General features: G+C 44.5%; 1 protein-coding gene across 1 annotated transcript in view; it reads left to right on the forward strand.

Annotated features, from left to right (window-relative positions):
• Positions 1–6,962: 6,962 nt before the first annotated feature.
• The window catches only part of LOC137633306 (beta-secretase 1-like), a 49,693-nt gene continuing 34,720 nt past the window's right edge, over positions 6,963–21,935 (forward strand). The window contains exons 1-3 of the mRNA XM_068365528.1: positions 6,963–7,045; positions 18,243–18,450; positions 19,338–19,478. Coding sequence (XP_068221629.1) covers positions 18,259–18,450; positions 19,338–19,478 — 333 coding nt within the window. The 5' untranslated portion in view covers positions 6,963–7,045; positions 18,243–18,258. The remainder of the gene's footprint in view (positions 7,046–18,242; positions 18,451–19,337; positions 19,479–21,935) is intronic.

Genomic DNA, 21,935 nt, shown 5'->3' on the forward strand with positions numbered 1-21,935 from the left:
TTTCACATCCCCTGTAAGGTAGCGTGCATACGATCTATTGCATCCCCTGCAAGGTATCGTGCGTAAGATTTAATGCATTCGATGCAAGGTATCACATACATGATCTTAACGCATCCGATGCAAGGTTTCATGCATAAGAATATTGCATCCGTACAAGGTATCGTGCATGAGTTTTGTGGAATCCAATGCAAGATATCATGGATACGATCTATCATATCGCCTGCAAGGTATCGTGTACAAGTTTTATCTTATCTGATGCAAGGTATCGGGGATACGATCTATCCCATCCCTGCAAGGTATCGTTCATAAGATTTATCGCATCTGGTGAAAGGTATTGTGCATACAATCTATTGCATCCCCTGAAGGGTATTCTTCATGTGTTTTATTGCATCTGATGCAAGGTGTCTTGCATACGATCTATCGCGTCCAATGCAAGGTATCCTTCATACGATCTATCGCGTCCAATGCAAGGTATCATGCATACAATCTATCGTGTCCAGTGCAAGGTATCCTGTATACGATCTATCGCGTCCAATGCAAGGTATCCTGCATACGATCTATCGCGTCCAATGCAAGGTATCCTGCATACGATCTATCGCACCCAATGCAAGGTATCGTACATAGGATCTATCGTATCCCCTGCAATGTGTTGTTCATAAATTGTATTGCATCTGATGCAAGGTATTATACACAAGATCGTTCACATACCCTGCAAGGTATCGTGCATATGATCTATTGCATCCCCTGCTAGGTATCATGCATAAGATTTATCACATCACTGGCAAGGTATCGTGCATACGATCTATTGTATCCTCTGCAAGGTATCATGCTTAAGATTTAGTGCATTCGATGCAAGGTATCCTCTATACGATATATTGCTTTCGATGCAAGGTATCACATATACGATCTATCGCATCCAATGCAAGGTATCATACATAATATCTATTACATCCTCTGTAGTGTATCTTGCATAAGTTTTGTTGCATCCGATGTAAGGTTTCATGCATAAGATTATCGCATCCCTGCAAGGTATCGTGCATAAGTTTTTATCGAATGCGATGCAAGGTATCGTGGATACGATCTATCATAGCCCCTGCAAGGTATCGTGCATAAGTGTTATCGTATCCAATTCAAGGTATCGTTCATAAGATTTATCTCATCCCCTGCAAGGTATCGTTCATGAAATTTATCGCATCTGATGAAAGGTATCGTGCATACAATCTATCGCATCCCCTTAAAGGTATCGTGTATACTCCAATTTCCTTCGACGTTACTTTTTTTGCCGTTAACTTTATTAACCTATTGTTTTTTTACAGTAGGATTGTTGAAGGCGAAATAACCATATTTTCCTGAGTTTTCACTTTTGCAGGGTGTTAGTACTGTTAGTGCATATGAGCGGCGCACTGTAGACATTTATTGATGATCTTTGCAGTGTCCTTCCGGCCTCTAGCTGCACTCACTTTTTAGCCTTCCACCATACCTCCGTCCCCGCTTCCTTTCTTTCATCTTGCTGTCCATCATCTCAATTGTTCCTTTTAACTGCAACTGTAGACTTTTCATTTAATGCACATTGGCGATGAATGGCCTCCCAAACCACAGTGTCGTGCCTTCTGTCCAAAATTCATAAAACTTCCACAATTCTGAAGTTTCCCTTTTATTTAATGTTATGCTTGTATGAAAATTTTACTTATTTGTCATGTTTTTTGGGTCTTTTATTCCGGGGACGAAAGGAAATGTGGTTCGATTTTTAAATCCCTCTTCAAATACTCATTTGGGATATTTGAGGGAAGACATTTTCCCATGAACTACTCTGATTTCTTTGTTTTTATAGCGAGAGGAAGAAATTCTCGGGGCACCCAGGAATGTGTTGATCCTATTATTATTATTATTATTATTATTATTAGCTAAGCTACAACCTTAGCTGGAAAATCAGGATGCTATAAGCCCAAGGGCTCCAACGGAAAAAATAGCTCAGTGAAGAAAGAAAATAAGGACGCATAATATTATTAAAATGAGTCATGTTGCAATAGTCTGTTGTTTCATCACATACAGTATAATATAGAGCAATATTTTTTTTCAAATTTTGTTACTTTCAATTTATATATATATATATATGTATATATATATATATATATATATATATATATATATATATATATATATATATATATATGTATGTATATATATATGTATGTATATATATATATATATATATATATATATATATATATATATATATATATATATATATATATATATATATGTGTGTGTGTGTGTGTGTGTGTGTGTGTATATATATATATATATATATATATATATATATATATATATATATATATATATATATATATATATATATATATATTTCGTTCATCCATTTAATTTTTTATGAAGAGTACCTATTAGATAATATACTTATAACAAGTTTATGTATTTTCTTGTATGTCCATGCTTATATTTTACAATTTCTCCGTGCACAGGAATTTATGTGTTTTTGCATAGCTCCCTTTATGTTTTTCACTTTTATATCTGTAATTCTTCCTAATCTAAATCAAATTACTTGCAATTATAATGTACCTTATTTCTGTATATCTATGTTTTACTTGATACAAGATACTAGAATCACAGATACCTGTATAATGTCTGAATGTGTCTTTTTATAGTTTATATGTGACATAAATATTTTATTTTAATTGTTCATTACTTCTTATATCGTTTATTTATTTCCTTTCTTCACTGGGCTATTTTTCCCTGTTAAAGCCCTTGGGCTTATAGCATCTTGCTTTTCCAACTAGGGTTGTAGCTTTGGATGAAAAACAACAACAACAACAACAACAACAACAACAATAATAATAATGATAATAATAATAATAATAATAATAACAATAATAATAATGAATATGTCTTTTTATAGTTTATATATGGCATAAATATTTTATTTTAATTGTTCATTACTTCTTATATCGTTTATATATGACATAAATATTTTATTTTAATTGTTCATTACTTCTTATATCGTTTATTTATTTCCTTTCCTCACTGGGCTATTTTTCCTTGTTAAAGCCCTTGGGCTTATAGCATCTTGCTTTTCCAACTAGGGTTGTAGCTTTGGATGAAAAACAACAACAACAACAACAACAACAATGATAATAATAATAATAATAATAATAATAATATCCACCGCTGCTCTCTGAGTATGCCCTAATAACCTTCACATATGACTTCAGAATGCTTCTGAAATTTGTGTGTGTGTGTGTATAGATTGCCTTACCTTGTGTAAGACACGGGCTCTTGCCGCTGGGCAGCCCGTAAAACTGAAATTTGCATGTATAGGCTCGCTCTGGTAGCTTAGTGCCCTCCCATATTCAGCTGTGGCCCCTATGTGCCCACCCACTGTCGAATTCCTACCTACGCTAATTTGCTTATCCTTCCTTTTTATTTTTAGAGAAAGTGGCATTTTACATTTCATAATCTCATTCTGTTTACCAAATGCTCTCCATCCCATCCTTATCATTCTTTCAATTTCGGTCTCATGTCCTGGGGAAACATTTACTGTCTGTCCTAAGTACGTATATCATGAACAATCTCTAGAGGTTCGTCTATAACTCTTATTTGTTCTCTCGCTCTGCATTTTCATTGAACATCATCTGAATTTTACTCATATTCATTTTCAGTCCTACAATTTTTGCTTTTTCTATTCAAATCTTCTATCATCTTTTGCCATTCTTCCCGCGATTCACAAAACAGAACTATTTCATCTGCAAATGTTAAATTGTCACGATATTTCCCATTGATGTTAATTTCTATATTTCCCAATATGAATTCTTAAAAACTTCTAGACACGCTATGAATAATTTGGGAAAGATGGTCTCTCCCTGTCTAAATCCTTTCTCAATCGTAAATTTCTCACCATCTGTATGTAGTTTTAGGATTGATGTACTTCCCGTATAGATATCTTTAAGTGTTCTAACATAAGATCCATCTATTCCTTGTCTTTGAAGGACTTTCATTCCTGCTGAGGTTTTGACAGAATCAAAAGCTGTCATTCTATTTGGCTTAATTTGATCCTTGTAAATATTTTATATATTCCTGAGAGTAAATTTATTCCATTCTGAGGTCATTTTTAAGGTGCTTTGTGTGTCCTTTTATGTGAATTAGTATAATAAAGTTTTTTCCAAGCTGTAGGTATATGATATTCTTGCAGACATTTTGTTATAATTCAGAGAGTTTTGCTACTATGAAATCTCCTCCATCTATAATTAAATCTATTGTTAGGCCATCCTCTCCTGGTTTGCCTCTTTCTGTACCAACCGTGTGTCACACGATCGTACATAAATTATTTTGGATATATTATGCTTGTATCTGCGCTCTTCCCTCGCACTAAAAAGAACCTGAATATACATGTCTGCGTATCGCCTCTGTAACATTGTCTGTCTTGTGAACATGAAAATTCCTGTTGCCTTGAGGTTTTGTATATAAAGGAGAGTGTTCTTTAATAAAGTTACTCAGTTGATTGCTTTCTGCCTTTGAGTCACAACCTTGCTCTCTGCCCGTCACATTTCCATGCCTTTTAATGCTTTCTTTACTTCTACTGTTACGTTTGCTACCGGCCCAGGTGTTTCATTATTTCTATTGCAAACTTATTTCTTATATCACAATTGTATATCATTGTATAGGAAACCTCTGGAATTTTTATCACTCCATCCCTTTTTATATTTCTTTATTCATCTTTTAAAACAAACATCTGTTGGCGCTCTGTTCCAAGTCATCATCTCATCAATTTTATGTTTCTTTTATGGTGTTTCCTCAATTTTGGTCTGATTGTGTTTACGAATATCTTGGGTTTTTAGTTTCTTTATTGTTTTGGATAGTTCTGCTAATTTTATTTCATGTCTCTTGGATTTTACCAACATCTCCAGTTTTTTCTTTATTAAGTATTTGGTGTTTTCTGATAGTTTTCTTTGATCTTGTTTAGGAAATTTTCCACTTATCTCATGAGCTAATTCCAATATAGATTTTGTTAAATTGCTTATATATATATATATATATATATATATATATATATATATATATATATATATATATATATATATATATATATATATATATATATGTGTGTGTGTGTGTGTGTGTGTGTGTGTGTGTGTGTATTATATATATATGTATTATATATATATATATATATATATATATATATATATATATATATATATATATATATATATATATATATATATGTGTGTGTGTGTGTGTATATATGTATATATATTATATATACAGTATATATATATATATATATATATATATATATATATATATATATATATATATATATATACTGTATATATATATATATATATATATATATATATATATATATATATATATATATATATATATATATATATATATATATATATATATATATATGCCGAAGCTAGTCCACTGCAGGACAAAGGCCTCAATCATGACCTCTACCCCTATTTATACCCACAAATATTCTTAGTTCGCATATCCTTCGTCTTCTCTCCCTTCCCCGCTATTGCAATCTCTAGGGACCCATTCTGTAATTCTTAATGTACATTTATTATCTGTCATTCTCATTATATGCTCGGCCCATGTCCATTTTATTAAATACTTTTCTTTTTAGAGAAAGAGGAATTATACTTTCCATAATCTCATTTCGTTTAGCAAAGGTTTTCCATCCCATGCTTAGGCCTATCTTTCTTTTAATTTGGGTATCATGTCGTGTGTGTGTGTGTGTGTGTGTGTGTGTGTGTGTGCCATGAAATGGTAACAGTTTATCAATTGAACTGAAGTGGGAGAAAAAACAATAAATTACATTCTTATTGTTGTCATTAGCGCCTCAGTTAACCAACTCAGAATTTTAAGAAATCTCAGGTGTTATAATTTTCTTTATCGAAAGATAGTTTTGCAAGAATTAGACCCGTAGATTTTGCTCGTAATCAGAACATTTTATGTATAATATGTAGCTTAATTGCCTCTTTGCCACATTTTGTCTAATTACCAATTGCAAATTAAAATAATTTGTGATGCCAGATATATTTTTTAAATCCACTGAACCAAGTAAGCAACCATTGCTCAATATTAGTATTAACGCAGTTTTATTTTATAACAATTCAAAGTTTCATCTTAAAGGGATTTTGATTTTAAGGATTAACCTTTTAAACACAATTTAGGTCACTGCAAATTACCAAAATTCTTACCTAGGTTATTACCTTGTTAGCAAAAATAGCCAACACTGATAGCGCAATAGATGAATATATCCTGTTATTTTTTACCATAAAATGAATGCATTGCAGAGTCAGTTGTATACAAAGTATCTATCGTAAATATAAAAAGTTTGCAATAAATAGTAGTTTTATACGTTTTACTATAGTCATTAGTTAGCATTATCAACTAAACGTTAGCGTCCTGTGAGCGTCCGTGTCTGTTGTCGTCGTACATGTACGATTATTTTGGGTCCAGTACGATGTACGATACATACCTTGGGTATATACAATGTATGTGTGTGTGTTTGATTAAGCAATTATACTAAAATACCTTGAAATAAGCTATATATGTCACTCCTCAATAATCATTTTGAAAGTGTGTACGATAATTTTGGTTTAAAAAACGATAAATTTAAGGTTCATGTATGATAATCTGGTAACCCTGTTTGTCGATCTGGTAACCATGGTTGCCATTCGTACGATAATTATCGTACATGTACGATTATTTTGGGTCCGGTACGATGTACGATACATACCTAAGGTATAAACACTGTGTGTGTGTGTGGGTTTAATTAAACAATTATACTAAAATCTTTTGAAATAAGTCAATCATGTAACACCCTAATGATTATATTGAAACTCTGTACGATAATTTTGGTTTAAAAACGATAATTTTAAGGTTCATGTATGATAATCTGGTAACTTGTCGATCTGGTAACACTGCCATCATGTCAAAATGTAAACAACCTCCATGCAAGTAGGAAAGCTTGTGGTTAACTGACAACTTCTAAGTCCCTACGTTGTTCTGCAAGGTGAAGACTCTAATTGTGTTTTATCGTCCGAAAATATGAATAAGTTTGGTTTCTTTTAAATGCAATTAGTATTAGTAAGCTTCATTAATTGTGATATGTTATCGTAGACTTAGACTAAAAGCTTCGCTTACGGTAGGGATGTCTGCTGTCAGCTAGCTAACATCCGCCCACATTTAAGACTATTTATAATAATTATGGGGGATTTCATTGGAAAATCTCGGTATCTAGGACGAGCTATATAAAATATATGCGAGCGTTTAAATAGATGTTTTGTGTGTGTAGGCTGATCATCAATAATTAATAACAACATTCCAAAGCATGAAGATGTGTGAAGGGCAGTTACAGGGAAACATCGGTGAATTTTTGTATTAATACAATATTTTGTACGGCTTCAAACAACTGGAATAGTATGTAGTTACAGGTGTTTTGAGCATTTTTGATAATATCTTTGTGGTGTATGTATAATAGCATCTGCATGTATGTATTATGACGGCTGACTATGAGTATGGCAGTGTAAGCGGGGTCAGGAGCCTTTGTATATCAGCGGCCAGTTCCTCATGCATTGATTATAAATGGATCTAAACTTTCCCCCCCTAACCGAACCTACATACCTAACAGGAGGGCTAAAGCCCCCCCCCCTGCGACCCCCCCCCCCCCCCCCCCCCCGCTTACACTGCCGTATTCTAAATTAGCGATAATAATACGTATAGGTAGCCGCTATCATACATACACCCCCGTGGTCATAGGGGGATGATAGCCACCCTGTTAGATAAGTATATAAGGACATGGCTTGTTCCTCACACGTTAATTAAAAATGGACATCGACTAACCTAAACTTTCCCCCCTAACCTAACCTACAAGCCGTGTCCTTACCTACTTACTTACGGGGGTGGGGCTATCGCCCCCTGCGACCCCCCCCCCCTTACACTGCCGTATCCTAAGTTAGATATAATGATACATACAGGTGGCCGCTATCATGCATACACCTGTAGGTTAGGTTAGGGCGGCAAAGTTTAGGTTAGTTAGCTTCCATTTGTTACGCATGCGGGAGGAACTGGCCGCTAATATACAAAGGCCCCCCCACAATATTTTTTCCGGCTTTAAAAAACTCGAATAGTGTGTATTTATAGGTGTTTTGAACATATTTGAAAATGATTTCTGTCGGAAATCTTTAGGCTTTGAGGTATGGTTGGTCGACTACCGAGAAATATTAATGAAACACGGTCATAACACAGGAGAGTTTGTTCGCAATGGCTTCTGGACGCATAGAAAACATGACTTTCCATCCCTATCACGGAGTCATTCGTAACAGTGTTCATCGTATTACTACCTCATACCTTAATAGAGATAAAAGTTTATTGCTTTTTGGGAGTCTGTATATTAGCGGCCAGTTCCTCTTGCATGCATAGACTATGGACACCAACTAACCTAAACCCCCCCCCCACCCTACCCTACAAGCTGTGTTTTAACCTACTTACCTAGTTGAGGGGGGGTTGCCGCTGAGCTGACTTCGCCCTGCGACCCGTCTTACACTGCTGTATTCTTAGTCGGCTGTCATCATACATACAGATGGCTGCTATCATACATACACCCCGCTTTTTGTCCTACTGTATGCTCGTTTCACTTGCGATTAAACATTATCTCATTGCTCCTATGTTCTGGCAAGCGTAACATGTTTTTCTACGTCCGTTAGCCCCTTGGGTTAGTATTTCGGTGGTATCAATTATACAAACTTAGAATTTGATTACCTCGTTTATTATTACCAAGAGAATCATAGGTATGGGTTCATACGAATGAACTAATAATGTTTTGTTGAAATATGCTGATTTAAAATCCTTTTGGTAAAATTGTGTTAATATAAAATAAAACTGAAACATCTTCCGTAGTCTTACTGTTGCTTACTTGATCTGAAATGAAAATCAGAATGCATCTCAGTGATGTATTTGTCTTAAAAATCTTTTGTTTCGTAACTGAAATACAAACCATACAAACCACGCTATTTAATATGGGTAATTACTTTCGGCATAGCTGAAAGGACGAGCCATTAGAATTTTAACGAGGGTTTACTACCCTACCGCTAGTTAGCAGGGGGTAGGGAGGGTAGCTTGCTACCCTCCCCCCTCACATACCTGTGTGGTAAGTTCACTTTGCTATCGGCTCGGGTGGTAGACGGACGTGTCCGCTGTCACCCTCGCCTACACGACAGCCATTATTAATCTTTGTTTTTTGCTTTTTCTTTTTTTTAGAGTGTTGTGAAGTTGGCCTCTACAATGCGGAAGAGTCCTGGGTTGCCTTTCCGCCCTTGTGGGACCTTCATGTCGTCAATAGACACTGACCCACACACCTTATGCCCTTATTGTAGGGGTCAATGGTGTGATAGTGGTGATGTATGTATTGAATGTAGGGAGTGGTCTACCTCCCAGTGGGAGAGGTTTTCCCGGCGCCGGAAGAAGAAGTTCAAACAGGATATTTCTCCTTCAGAGGTTTCTTTGAAGAAGGAAAATCCTAAGGACTCTTCTTCCGTGGCCCAAACCTCCTCCGAAGCTCCCACTCGATCGGCTTCTCTCGAGAGGCTGTCGAGTAGTAGCGTAGGCCGTATTGTTGTTGACCGATCTCGGGGTTTGGGAGAGGGAGTTGCCTCCCATAGCGAGGCAGCTCCTCCTCCTCCCCCGGGGGAGGATTTAATTGTTTCTCCTAATGTAAATGTGAGTAATAATGATCTTTTACAGCTTTGGGCTTCCTTGGGGCTTCAGGGCTCGCCCTCCAAGGAAGCCCTGTTTGACATGATAAGGTTGGGAGCAGCTGTCAAACAGTCACCGATGGTAGCAGAGGTTGACCCTCTGTCTATTGTCGAGGCTGTTGTGGCAGAGGCTTCCAATGACAGTGGTCAAACCTCTGCTCCTGTTGTAGCTGAAGGCTTGGCTCCCCCCTCCGAACATCTTTCGAGGGAGGAACTAAGTTCAACGGCCTCTCCTGCAGGTGATTCTCCCCCTCGGGAGAGTTCACTGACAGAGACTCCTTCGGAGGACTTCCAATGATCTGCCTGCTGCTCCCAGAGGACGTATAAGACTTAAGGCTCGCCTTCCTCTTCGTCGCCAAGGTCTACCTTCTCCTCACAATGGTGTTAGGAGGCGCCTCTTCGGGTCTTCATCCTCGCAGTCCGCAGCAGAGGAACCTCTTCCTTCAGTGACCGTTCCTGCTACTTCTTTGGACCTGGACCTCTCCGCAGATCGTTCGCGATCTCCTTCTCTTGCCAGACCTGCTGACCTGATGTCGCCCTTCCTGGCTGCAGATGCGCTGTGGGCGCCCACCCATCCCGTTATCCAACAGGCACCGGTCCCTTCGGGGCAAAAGTGGCTTTCACACATTGTGTGTAAGTCCCTTAAGCACCAGGTATCCCCTGTGCGCCAACGTTCTCCTGCGCGCAAGCGCTCGCCAGTTGCAGACATGTCTCGCCAGCACTCACCTGCATGCCCACGATCTCCTGCTCACCCAGCAGTTCCAGAAACAACGCGCCCACGATCTCCTGCTCGCCAACTCACCACTACGCGCCCTCAGCCTGATGCGCGCCATGCACGCCCACGGTCTCCTACTCGTCAGCGCTCTCCTGCTCATCAGCGATCTCCTGTGCGCTAGCGCTCTCCTGTACGCCAGCGCTCTCCTGCGTGCCATCGTTCGCCTGGTCGCCCACGATCTTCGGATCTGGGTTCCAGAAGGAAGACTTCTTCCTCCCCTGCTCGCCAGCGCTCTCCACCACATCACCGATCGCCGACGCGCCACCGGATCTCGCCTACGCGCCATCGCCCGCAGTCTCCGTCGCGTGCCCACACGCACTGCCAGAACTACGGTTTCAGATGAGCACCTTCCTGCGCGCCCGCGTGCTAGGGATATTTCCCCTGCGCGCGCGCCCAACGGCTTCGCCCTTACGGGCCCTTCGGGATCCTGTGGCTACACAATGTTTGAGGTCTCCGGAACGCGCGCCAACGCGCCCCTTCACCTGCACGCCCACGCGCCCTGTCGCTTACGCGCCCATGAGCTCCTTCTCCTGCGCGGCATCGCTCGCCCTCGCGCGCCCTCTCCCACGCGTCAACGCTCGCCTGCGCGCCATCGCTTGCCCGCACGCCATCACCATCGGCCCCGCGCGCCCTCGCCATCGCCCCCGCGCGCCCTCGCCATCGCCCCCGCGCGCCCTCGCCATCGCCCCCGCGCTCGAGCGATTGCCCACACTCGATCCAGGCAATGACCTATCGCGCGAACGCCAGCACGATTCACAGCGCGTTCCCACACGAGAGGCTGCAGGACAACGCGCGGTCAGATCGTCCTCATCGCGTCTCCCCCCCTCCCTGTAAGCGCAGGACAGCGTGCTCAACGGAGGGAGGGAGATCTCCGGACAGGTCCAGGAACGTTTCTTCCACAGCTTCTTCTTTTCAGGCAAACCCTGTTGTAGTTTTCACTCCTAGGGATCTTACGATCCCCTTCCCTACAGAGGGTGTCTCTGACAGCGCTGCTGTCAGTCGGCAGCCCTGGTTTGGGCCCTTGATCAGAGCAGTCGCGCAGGCTTTCAAGCCCGCTTTCTCTGAACTAGGCCTCAAATCAGCGGAAATCTCGGCCCCCCTGAAGAGGAAGAGAGGAGTGGACGACGTGGTATCTTCTCTTAGGGCGAAACTGGCTCCTCGGAAGTCTTTGAGGAAGGCTCCCTTCCCCCCATACTTTCTCTCCTTCCCCTGTGGATGAGGATTTCCCGTCCTCTGGGGATTCACGTGAGGTGAGGCGTTCTCCCATCGCACCAATGGGAGAAACCCCATCTCGCGCTGAGAAGTCTTCCTGGGTGGAGAAGAGCCCCCCACCATCTTTGTTGGAATCCTGCATACCTCCCAGGAGGGAGTCGAAAGACTCCAAGACAATTCCGAAATCATCTTCGAGGATCAGACCAGAGCCAGCTAAGCCTGAAGAGAACGTCCGTGAGTCCCCCCAAGAAGAGGTTTTGGGGACTGGAGACCTTGCTGCTAGTCCATCAGGAGGAGAGCCGCAAGAGTCGGAACATGCCTTCTGGCAAGTAATGACTCTGATGAGGAACCTTAACGAGCGAGCGAGCCCCGGTATTCTCCCGTGGGCGAGCGAGCCCCGGTATTCTCCCGCCCGTAGGCGAGCGAGCCCCGGTATTCTCCCGCCCGTGAGCGAGCGGGCCTGGTGTTCTCCCACACACGAGCGAGCGAGCCCGGTGTTCTCCCGAGCGCGAGCCCGGTGTTCTCCCGAGCGCGAGCTCGGTGTTCTCCCGCGCGCGAGCCCGGTGTTCTCCCGGGCACGAGCCCGGTGTTCTCCCGGGCGCGAGCCCGGTGTTCTCCCGCGCGCGAGCCCGGTGTTCTCCTGCGCGCGAGCCCGGTGTTCTCCTGCGCGCGAGTGAGCGAGCCCGGTGTTCTCCCGCACGCGAGCGAGCAAGCCCGGTGTTCTCCCGCGAGCGAGCGAGCCCCGGTGTTCTCCCGCGAGCGAGCGAGCCCCGGTGTTCTCCCGTGCGCGAGCGAGCCCTGGTGTTCTCCCGTGCGCGAGCTCCGGTGTTCTCCCGCGCACGAGCGAGCCCCGGTGTTCTCCCGCGCGCGAGCGAGCGAGCCAGCCCCGGTGTTGTCACGCGCGCGAGCGAGCGAGCCAGCCAGCCAGCCCCGGTGTTCTCCCACGCACGAGCGAGCGAGGCCCGGTGTTCTCCCGCGCGCGAGCGAGGCCCGGTGTTCTCCCGCGAGCGAGCGAGGCCCGGTGTTCTCCCGCGCGCGAGCGAGCGAGCGAGGCCCGGTGTTCTCCCGCGCGCGAGCGAGCGAGCGAGGCCCGGTGTTCTCCCGCGCGCGAGCGAGCGAGCGAGGCCCGGTGTTCTCCCGCGCGCGAGCGAGCGAGCGAGGCCCGGTGTTCTCCCCGCGCGCGAGCGAGCGAGGGAGGCCCGGTGTTCTCCCGCGCGCGAGCGAGCGAGGCCCGGTGTTCTCCCGCGCGCGAGCGAGCGAGCGAGCCCCGGTGTTCTCCCGCGCGCGAGCGAGCCCCGGTGTTCTCCCGCGAGCGAGCGAGCCCCGGTGTTCTCGCGCGAGCGAGCCCCGGTGTTCTCCCGCGAGCGAGCGAGCCCCGGTGTTCTCCCGCGAGCGAGCGAGCCCCGGTGTTCTCCCGCGCTCGAACGAGCAAGCCCCGGTATTGTCCCCCGCGCGCGAGCCCCGGTATTGTCCCCCGCGCGCGAGCCCCGGTATTGTCCCCCGCGCGCGAGCCCCGGTATTGTCCCCCGCGCGCGAGCCCCGGTATTGTCCCCCGCGCGCGAGCCCCGGTATTGTCCCCCGCGCGCGAGCGCCCCGGTATTGTCCCCCGCGGGCGCGCGCCCCGGTATTGTGCCCCGCGGGCGGTCGCCCCGGTATTGTGCCCCGCGGGCGGTCGCGCGAGCGAGCCCCGGTATTGTGCCCCGCGGGCGGTCGCGCGAGCGAGCCCCGGTATTGTGCCCCGCGGGCGGTCGCGCGAGCGAGCCCCGGTATTGTGCCCCGCGGGCGGTCGCGCGAGCGAGCCCCGGTATTGTGCCCCGCGGGCGCGCGCGAGAGCGGGCCCCGGTTTTGCCCCCGCGGGCGCGGCGCGCGAGCGGGCCCCGGTTTTGTCCCCCGCGGGCGCGCGAGCGAGCCCCGGTGTTGTCCCCACGCGGATGCGCGAGCGAGCGAGCGAGCCCAGGTGTTGTCCCCCGCGGGCGCGCAAGCCCCGGTGTTGTCCCCCGCGGTCGCGCGAGCGAGCGAGCCCCGGTGTTATCCCCCGCGGGCGCGCGAGCGAGCCCCGGTGTTGTCCCCCGCGGGCGCGCGAGCGAGCGCCGGTATTCTCCCCTGCACACACGCGAGCCCCGATATTCTCCCGCGCAGTTTGATGCTGTTTTCGGACACTTTCAAAAAAGGGTGGGGGCCCACGTGCTGCACCACACGACCTCAGGCCTCTGGTCAGAGTCAGAAAAGTACCTCCAAATAAATCTCCTAGAGATGAAGGCCGTCTTTTTTAGCCCTTCAACAGTTCCAACAGTACCTGGCAAGTCACTCTGTGGTGGTGATGAGTGACAACACCACAGTAGTGGCCTACATCAACAAACAAGGAGGTACTTTTTTGCAGCCACTATCCCATCTAGCAGTAGAGATACTGAGATGGGCCGAAATCCACTCGATACCACTATCGGCACGCTTCATTCCGGGTAAGATCAATTTGCTCGCCGACAACCTGAGCAGAGCATCTCAGATAGTGAGTACCGAGTGGTCTTTGGATTTTATAGTAGCCAACAAAGTCCCGACTTTATGGGGTTCTCCGACTGTGGACCTCTTCGCAACGGCCCTGAACTTCAGGCTCCCGCTGTACTGTTCCCCAGTCCCAAACGCCAAGGCTCTCTGGCAAGATGCTTTTCAACAATGGTGGGACAACAGCAACGTTTACGCCTTTCCCCCGGTCTGTCTGATGAGGAGAGTACTCAACAAGACCAGAACATCGGTCAATCTTTCAATAACCCTCATAGCTCCGCTGTGGCATCACGCAGAGTGGTTCCCGGACCTTTTGCAACTCCTAACGTAGCCACCAAGAGAACTCCCTCCACGACACAATCTACTCAAACAACCACACGCCAACGTCTTCCACAAAGCCGTAGGTTCACTACGACTTCACGCCTGAAGACTATCTAGCATCTCCTCTCTGAGAGAGGATTTTCGCAATCATGTTGCAAAAGTCATCAGCAGTAGTCTACCAGGCAAAGTGGAAAGTCTTCTGTGGTTGGTGTCGTGGAAGGGTTATCTCTCCACTCGATGCCACTATTCCAGCAATAGCGGGACGCCCACCCTTCCTAATGGGTGAGTCACCCCTATTAAGTAGTGTTTGTATTCCAGTTATGGAACAAATGACAAATTCGTAGATAATTTGAATTTTTCCTTACTTTACAAACCTTAGCTATTTAACCAAACTAGCCCGCCAGCCCTATCCCCCTTGAAGTCCTACCTCCAAGCAAAGTGAGCTCAAGCACAGGTGTGTGAGAAGGGGGGGGGGGGGGGGGGTTAGCAAGCTACCCTCCCCTATCCCCGCTAACTAGCGGTGTGGGTAGTAAACCCTCGTTGAAAATTAATGGCTCGTCATTTCAGCTACGCCGAAAGTAATACCCCTTTTAAATAGCTAAGGTTTGTATAGTTAGGAAAAATACAAATTATCTACGAATTTGTCATATTCCCTTTCACCTAATGTTCTCATACTTACACTTAAAATCAGCAAGCTAAAGGCAAGAGAAGTAAAGGGGAAGTCAGGTTCTAGCTGGGTCCCCTTGCCCAGTATAAATCAAGGGGTGGTGCCCAGTGCTCCGTTCTCTTGACCTGTTACCTAGATTTTTGGGTATTCCACCATTGTATATTTGTTGTGGTCGGCATTCGGATACTAGGCAGTTTGGGTGCTACCTCTGACCACAGTCCACAAACCACTACATCGTTCGCGATCCGCTATGGAGGATGTTCGTCTTTCTAAAGATCACATCCTGTCGCCTCACCTACATTCGGCTGCTCACCGGCCTCCGACTCGTCGTTCGTCTACTCACCAACCTCCTGCTCATCAGTCTCCTTGTTCCTGTACAGCTGCTCGCCGATCATCGCCATCACACCGATCCTTTGATCGGATTTTGCCTACGCTTCCCTCTCACGAATCTCCTGATCACCATTCTCCATCCGATTGCCGTTGACCAACGTGCCAATTCCCAACGCGTCGTTCTCCCACGCACCATTCTCGTATGGCGTCTACGGTTATTCCAGTGCCGACCGCTCATCAGCGTTCGCCCAACCGTCAACATTCACTGACGCGTCAGCAACTGCTTTAACGCTCTCCAGCGTGTCTGCCTTTCACCTCCACGTCAGCGTTCAGCTACGCGTCAGCACTCGCCAACGCTCACCAACTCACCAGCGCTCGCCAACGCGTCAGCGTTCTCCTATACGACAACTCTCCACAGCATCAATGATAGCCAACGCGTAAACGCTCCAACAACCTCTGGTCGCTCAACGGCTAGAACATAGAGGGAAAGATAATGGACAGCATCACCATTCGACTTCCAAGAAGTCATAGCAGGCATCCAGGCCACAGGTAGGTGTGCACATGGAGGATAAACAGGAGTGGAAAGGTAGGTCATTTCCTCCAAGAACTTTAATCCTCTCTCCGAGGAGAAGTAGGCTTCTTCTCCACAGGTACCCGTTGCCCTATCCCCTCCCTGCAAACGCATAACAGCGCGACCGCCGGGGAGGGAGGAAAGGGACAAACTGGAAGAATTCAAGATCTCGAAGTTGCCTGCCCCTAAGAAGGATTCAACTCGAGCTAAGACTTCTGCTTCAGACCTCGAAGACTCCTCAGTGGGACCCTTCACTTTCCTTCCCTTCAGGGGATCTATCAGACAGCGCTAGCGTCAGTAGAAAACCGTGGTTGGGAGCCGTAGTCAGGGCAGTAATGCAGGTTTTAGGACCCGCCCTTTCATCACATACTTCAGAGGCTCCTGAGAACCTCCCTCGAGTCTTCTGTTGCCTCAGATGCACGGCAAGGGACCATGTCTGCCTTCCTCCCTGAAGAGGAAGAAAGGAGTACCAGAAGTGGTAAATTCTTTAAGGGAGAAACTGACTCCGGTTAGAACGTCTAGGGCAAGAGCTAACCTCGCTGGTTCCGCTTCCCCCTGATCTTTTGGCTCATTGTCACCACAGCCAAAGTTTTCTGTGACGAAGAGTCTATGCCATACTCTCCCCTACCACCTCAGGAGGAAGATCTTCCATGTGACTGTAGTGTCACAACTTCAGAGGTTTCCAAGAAGGTCAGACCATTTAGACCTTCAATACTGGAGACGTATCTTCTGCCTCGGAAAGAGTCGAAAGACTCTAAGATGTTGCCCAAGCGCTCTTTGAGGACTTTCGCACACTGCAGTCAGTCATCCTAATGTCGACCACGATCCACCGTGAGAAGAGTTCCAGGCATTGGATGATGGAGATCTCGCTGTCAGCCCCGGATCAGAAGGAGAGCAGAGAGAGTTAGAGCATGCCTTCTGACATGTTCTGACTTTGATGAGGGCCCTCAATGGGTTATCAAACCCTGAGATGGTTCCTCAAGAGGGCAAGGACATAGTCTTGGATTGTGTGTGTGGCACTCAGAAGCCCTTGAGGTCCAATACAGCTTTGCCATGGTCTCAGAGGCTGAAGAGTGCCCAGCCTAAGGTTGCCTCTCAGTTCTCCGAATTCTCTGCTTCCTTTCAATCAGGCTTGTCCGCCAAGCTCCTCCCACCTCCTTGTGTCCAGCAAAGGAGATACCACAAAGTCTTGGACGAGCGCCGACCAGCCCTTCCTTTTCACCATTCATTAGAGGAATTGACAAAGGGGGTCTCTCTAGAAAGACTTTCCGGCCGTTAAGTCGCGTTCCCGGCTGCAGAGATCCTAATTCAGGAGAAGGTTGTGAAGTATGCCATGCAGGCTACTTCGGGGCTGGATATTTGGTTAGGACCCAAAGAAAGTACCAGGAAGGCAATGGAAACCTTCCTCCTTTCGGGTACCCGCACCATCGAGTTTCTGGGCCACCAAGTGGTGAACTTGTGGGCTAACACCATCCTCGAGCGCACGGTCTTGGTGTCCGAGAGATTCAATCACCAAGTACCAAATGTTGAGATCGCTAGGCTCCGGAACGCCTCTCTGGAGGGTTCCTCTTTGTTCGAGCCAAGGGACGTTTAGCAAGCTGCAGAGAGATGGAGGAAGTCCCACCAGAACTCCCTCCTCCATAGGGCCTTGACATCTCGGCCCTACAGACCACCAGCTCCTCTACAGCACAGTCACAGGTTTGTGAGTGAGAGAGGTAGCTAGCTACCTCCCGCTAACTAGTGGGATGGTTAGTTAACCCTCGCTAAATTTAATGGCTCATCCTTACAGCTTCGTCGAAAGTATTAACCCTATAAATAGCTAAAGGTTTGTATTGTTAGGAAAAATACAAATTACTTCCAAATTTGTCATAATGGAGCAGAAATGGTCTACTTTAAGCATGTGGGTCAATGTTGTACTTTGTATGTCAGATTCCATTTTTAGATTTACACACTGTAGTTACTTATTACTCTCCATACTTCTGGTTTGTCATTAACGGGGCCAATAGATGACATTTATTAACTTTTGTTATTTTGTAATCCTTGAGTTATTAACACATTTCTGTTACCTATTTTTTTTCCCAGAACTCTTCTAAATGAGATGACGGTGGCTGTATATCCGCTTTGTCCGAGTATTGGACCCTTCACAATATTGCTTTTCAAATTAATCTCATTGGCTAATGGTCATCCTCCAGTTATTAGTACTCGGGCACCAAACTTGGCTTGGAATTTACATGGAAAACCAGGCGATGGATATTATACGGAAGTTGAAATTGGAACGCCGCCGCAAAAGGTGATTATATTTACCTGTAATGAAATCTTTTTATCTTCAATATTTATTGTTTGAATAAGAAAATCCCCTTGTTGGTAAAATTTATTACAATGTTGTAATACATGCTTATACAGGAGTGCCTTCTGCCATGACCCATAGTACTGTAAAAAAAAAATTGTACACTGTTGAGCTTCACTCTGTATGAAAATAATAAAGATGCATTCCTAGGGATTGCATCCTTCTAACCCACTATGATCCTGCAGTAACTTAGTATTTGAAATAAATGCTGTTATATAATATACAGTACCTTGTAACTTCAAATATGTCTAACAGATATGCAAAAAAACTTGAATTTAAGTCATTCCCATTTCATACAAATTTATGCTGTGTGCAGAATTGTTATAAACTCCGCAAAATATATTGTTTTGTACAACATGAGGAATAATTGTCAAAGGGTTCATTTTCTTTTGAGGTCCAAGGGGGGTAACGCTCCTTCCTTTTTTCATTTAAGTTCTCATCAGAAAATAGTTGGCTGTTGGGTGTTTGTATCTGGAAAAATTATGCATTTTCTTTTGAGGTCCAAGGGGGGTAACGCTCCTTCCTTTTTTCATTTAAGTTCTCATCAGAAAATAGTTGGCTGTTGGGTGTTTGTATCTGGAAAAATTATGCATTTTCTTTTGAGGTCCAAGGGGGGTAACGCTCCTTCCTTTTTTCATTTAAGTTCTCATCAGAAAATAGTTGGCTGTTGGGTGTTTGTATCTGGAAAAATTATGAAGTACAAACAGCTGATGAGAGAGCTATACACATCTGATATCGATACAATTTTAATAATCAATTGGTTTCATTTTATTCATTCTGAAAGTATAACCATATTTATGTTATATAATTTTTTTATTGCTTTATTACAGTTCAGTCTCCTGGTGGACACAGGTAGCAGCAACCTAGCAATTGCAGGGGCTTCACACGAAGAATTAGATACATATTATGCCACAAATAACTCTTCGACTTATGTAGACCTGGGGAAGGAGGTGAAAGTTGAGTATACCCAGGTAAGCTACCCTCGACTCATTAATTGATTAACCCTTTTACCTCCAAAGGACGTACTGGTACGTTTCACAAAACTCATCCTTTTACCACCATGGACGTACCGGTACGTCCTTGCAAAAAACTGCTATTTAAATTTTTTTTTGCATATTTTTGATAAGTATTTGAGAAACTTCAGGCATTTTCCAAGAGAATGAGACCAACCTGACCTCTCTATGACGAATATTAAGGCTGTTAGAGCAATTTTAAACAAATATACTGCAAAATGTGCTTGAAAAAAATAACCCCTGGGGGTTAAGGGTTGGAAATTTCCAAATAGCCTGGGGGTAAAAGTGTTAAGAGATGTCGAGTTAAAACATTGTAGATGTATAATAAACTTGGCTTGGTAATTAACAATGCTAAATTTCCATCAGCAAAGCTGGTACAAGCACTACAATGTAACACTATGATTACATAGTTTTAAAAAGTATGCAAGTCATTTATTTTATCTTTCAAGTGATTAATTATCTTTCAAGTGATTAATTGTCTTTCAAGTAATCCAAAATTGGAGGAAATAAAAGTATGCAATCGCATGCTTTTAGATCCGGAAATTTCTTTTCAAGAGGGTGATGAAAGAAAGGTTGAGTCTGGGATGTCTGAACAGTATGTGGGTATGTTCAAACCTTTTCGGATCTGGAGGCTAAACGACTGGGCCGATTATGACTGGGGTAGCAATGTTCGATGCGCCAACACCAAAGAAATCTTACGTTAGGAGTTCCTGGTCAATTGGTGGAACGTGGCACATACTAGGTAATGCCAAATGTGCCTTGACTGATTATTTTTTTATCAGCCCTAGCAAAGTGGTGAGAAGAGACACCGGTCCCAAAATCGCGTGCAGCGCGTAAAACGTGTGGAACGTTTTTCTTTTGGGGTAGCTATTTCTGATGGTTGAATACAGCACCCACCAGGGGTTACCAAACCTGTGACCTTGAACTAAAGTCAAAGAGTACACCATTTGATGCAACTCGATGAAAAGTACACGATGGTGCAAACCTTATTCCCATATCTTGATTAGTTTAGATGTAATAAAATTTTTTCCCAAAATTTGACCTTTGATATGACCTCAAGAGGTCAGTGATTGACCATGGACCTTATTAATGGGTAAAGTTGTCTTCATTAGTTCAGGTGCACTTAATGAAAAGCTAAGGAGACGTCTAACAGCTGTAGATTGTAGTAGGTAACGATGTGATAAACCAAAGAGAAACTGTTGGCAACGCTGCCTGTGAACAAAAAGTCGCTGAGTTTGTGAACGTGATCAAAAGCATATTTATTATTATGAAAGTTAACTAAATTTATTTTCCTATACAGCAGTTCGTCAAATTAATATCAATGCTTTCGATCACGTGTTTATAAGCTCAAACTTTATTTCAAATGCAATGCTGAAAACAGTTTCTCTGGCTAAACACAGCATTACCTGCTGCAATGAACAACTGTCTGACGCCTCATTAGAGTACCGGAATTAATAAAGCCAACTGTACCAATCACTTTGTCTCGTACGCCCAACACGCTCGTTTTTATCTTGAGTCTCTAGCTCAATTAAGGGCCAGAAGCGAGAGGTGGATCGTATCAACCCTCTAGCTGTCTGTTATAAAAAATGCCAAAACCAGGCATGGGTTAAAGATTAAACAGCAAAGAAGTTAAGCCATATAATATGTGAGCAATATCTATAAAAAGTGTTTATTCCTATGTGGATACAAACTTTTGAGTCATTTAGTGGGGTTACTACTGATCATGTTTCTACAACCGGTCGATCAAAAATTTGGTTGATTGCGTCATGCTTTGTGCTGGGTAAACACAGCGCGCGCGCAATGAGCAAACAGGAGGTTGCTCATAGCATCTCTCCACAACACTACTATTCGTAAAATGAAGAGGCTGTTCTCTCAATTCCTCTCTATGTTTGAGCCTTTTGCATTCACCTTGCCTACCCTTTAGGTGTGTAGCATTCCTGGCTTGTGTTTTTCCATAATTGACAGTCATTGAGTGTTTACTCATTAACTGTAAGTTACGAATGAGTGTTTGTGGCCAGTAAATTTCATTATTTACATCTTTGCCCAGGACGTGATAGTTACAATCTCCTTTTTATGCTCCCTCTGATACAAGGGTACGTCTCATTGCAGTGAGCAAGGAAGCTTCTGTATGTTTACTTAGCCAACATGGAAGATCTGTTAGACCCATAAAATCGCAAAGTTTTAAAGAACATCTTCCTTACAGGTGCAAAGGTGAGGGAGTTCTTAAACCCCAATGTGGCTAACTAGTGGCCCAACTGGATTCTGAAGAGGTGGGACGCTGTCGTATACAAGTCCCAAAAGCAGGTGCCGAGGAGGGAGATTCTCCATCTTCATAACTCTTCAGTTAAGACCTCGTCCTTATTTCCACTTAAGGTCGTAGAAGCAGTAGTCGAGAAGTAGAGGAAAGCAAGCTAG

Source organism: Palaemon carinicauda, chromosome 42, assembly GCF_036898095.1.
Source record: "Palaemon carinicauda isolate YSFRI2023 chromosome 42, ASM3689809v2, whole genome shotgun sequence".
Taxonomy (NCBI): domain Eukaryota; kingdom Metazoa; phylum Arthropoda; class Malacostraca; order Decapoda; family Palaemonidae; genus Palaemon; species Palaemon carinicauda.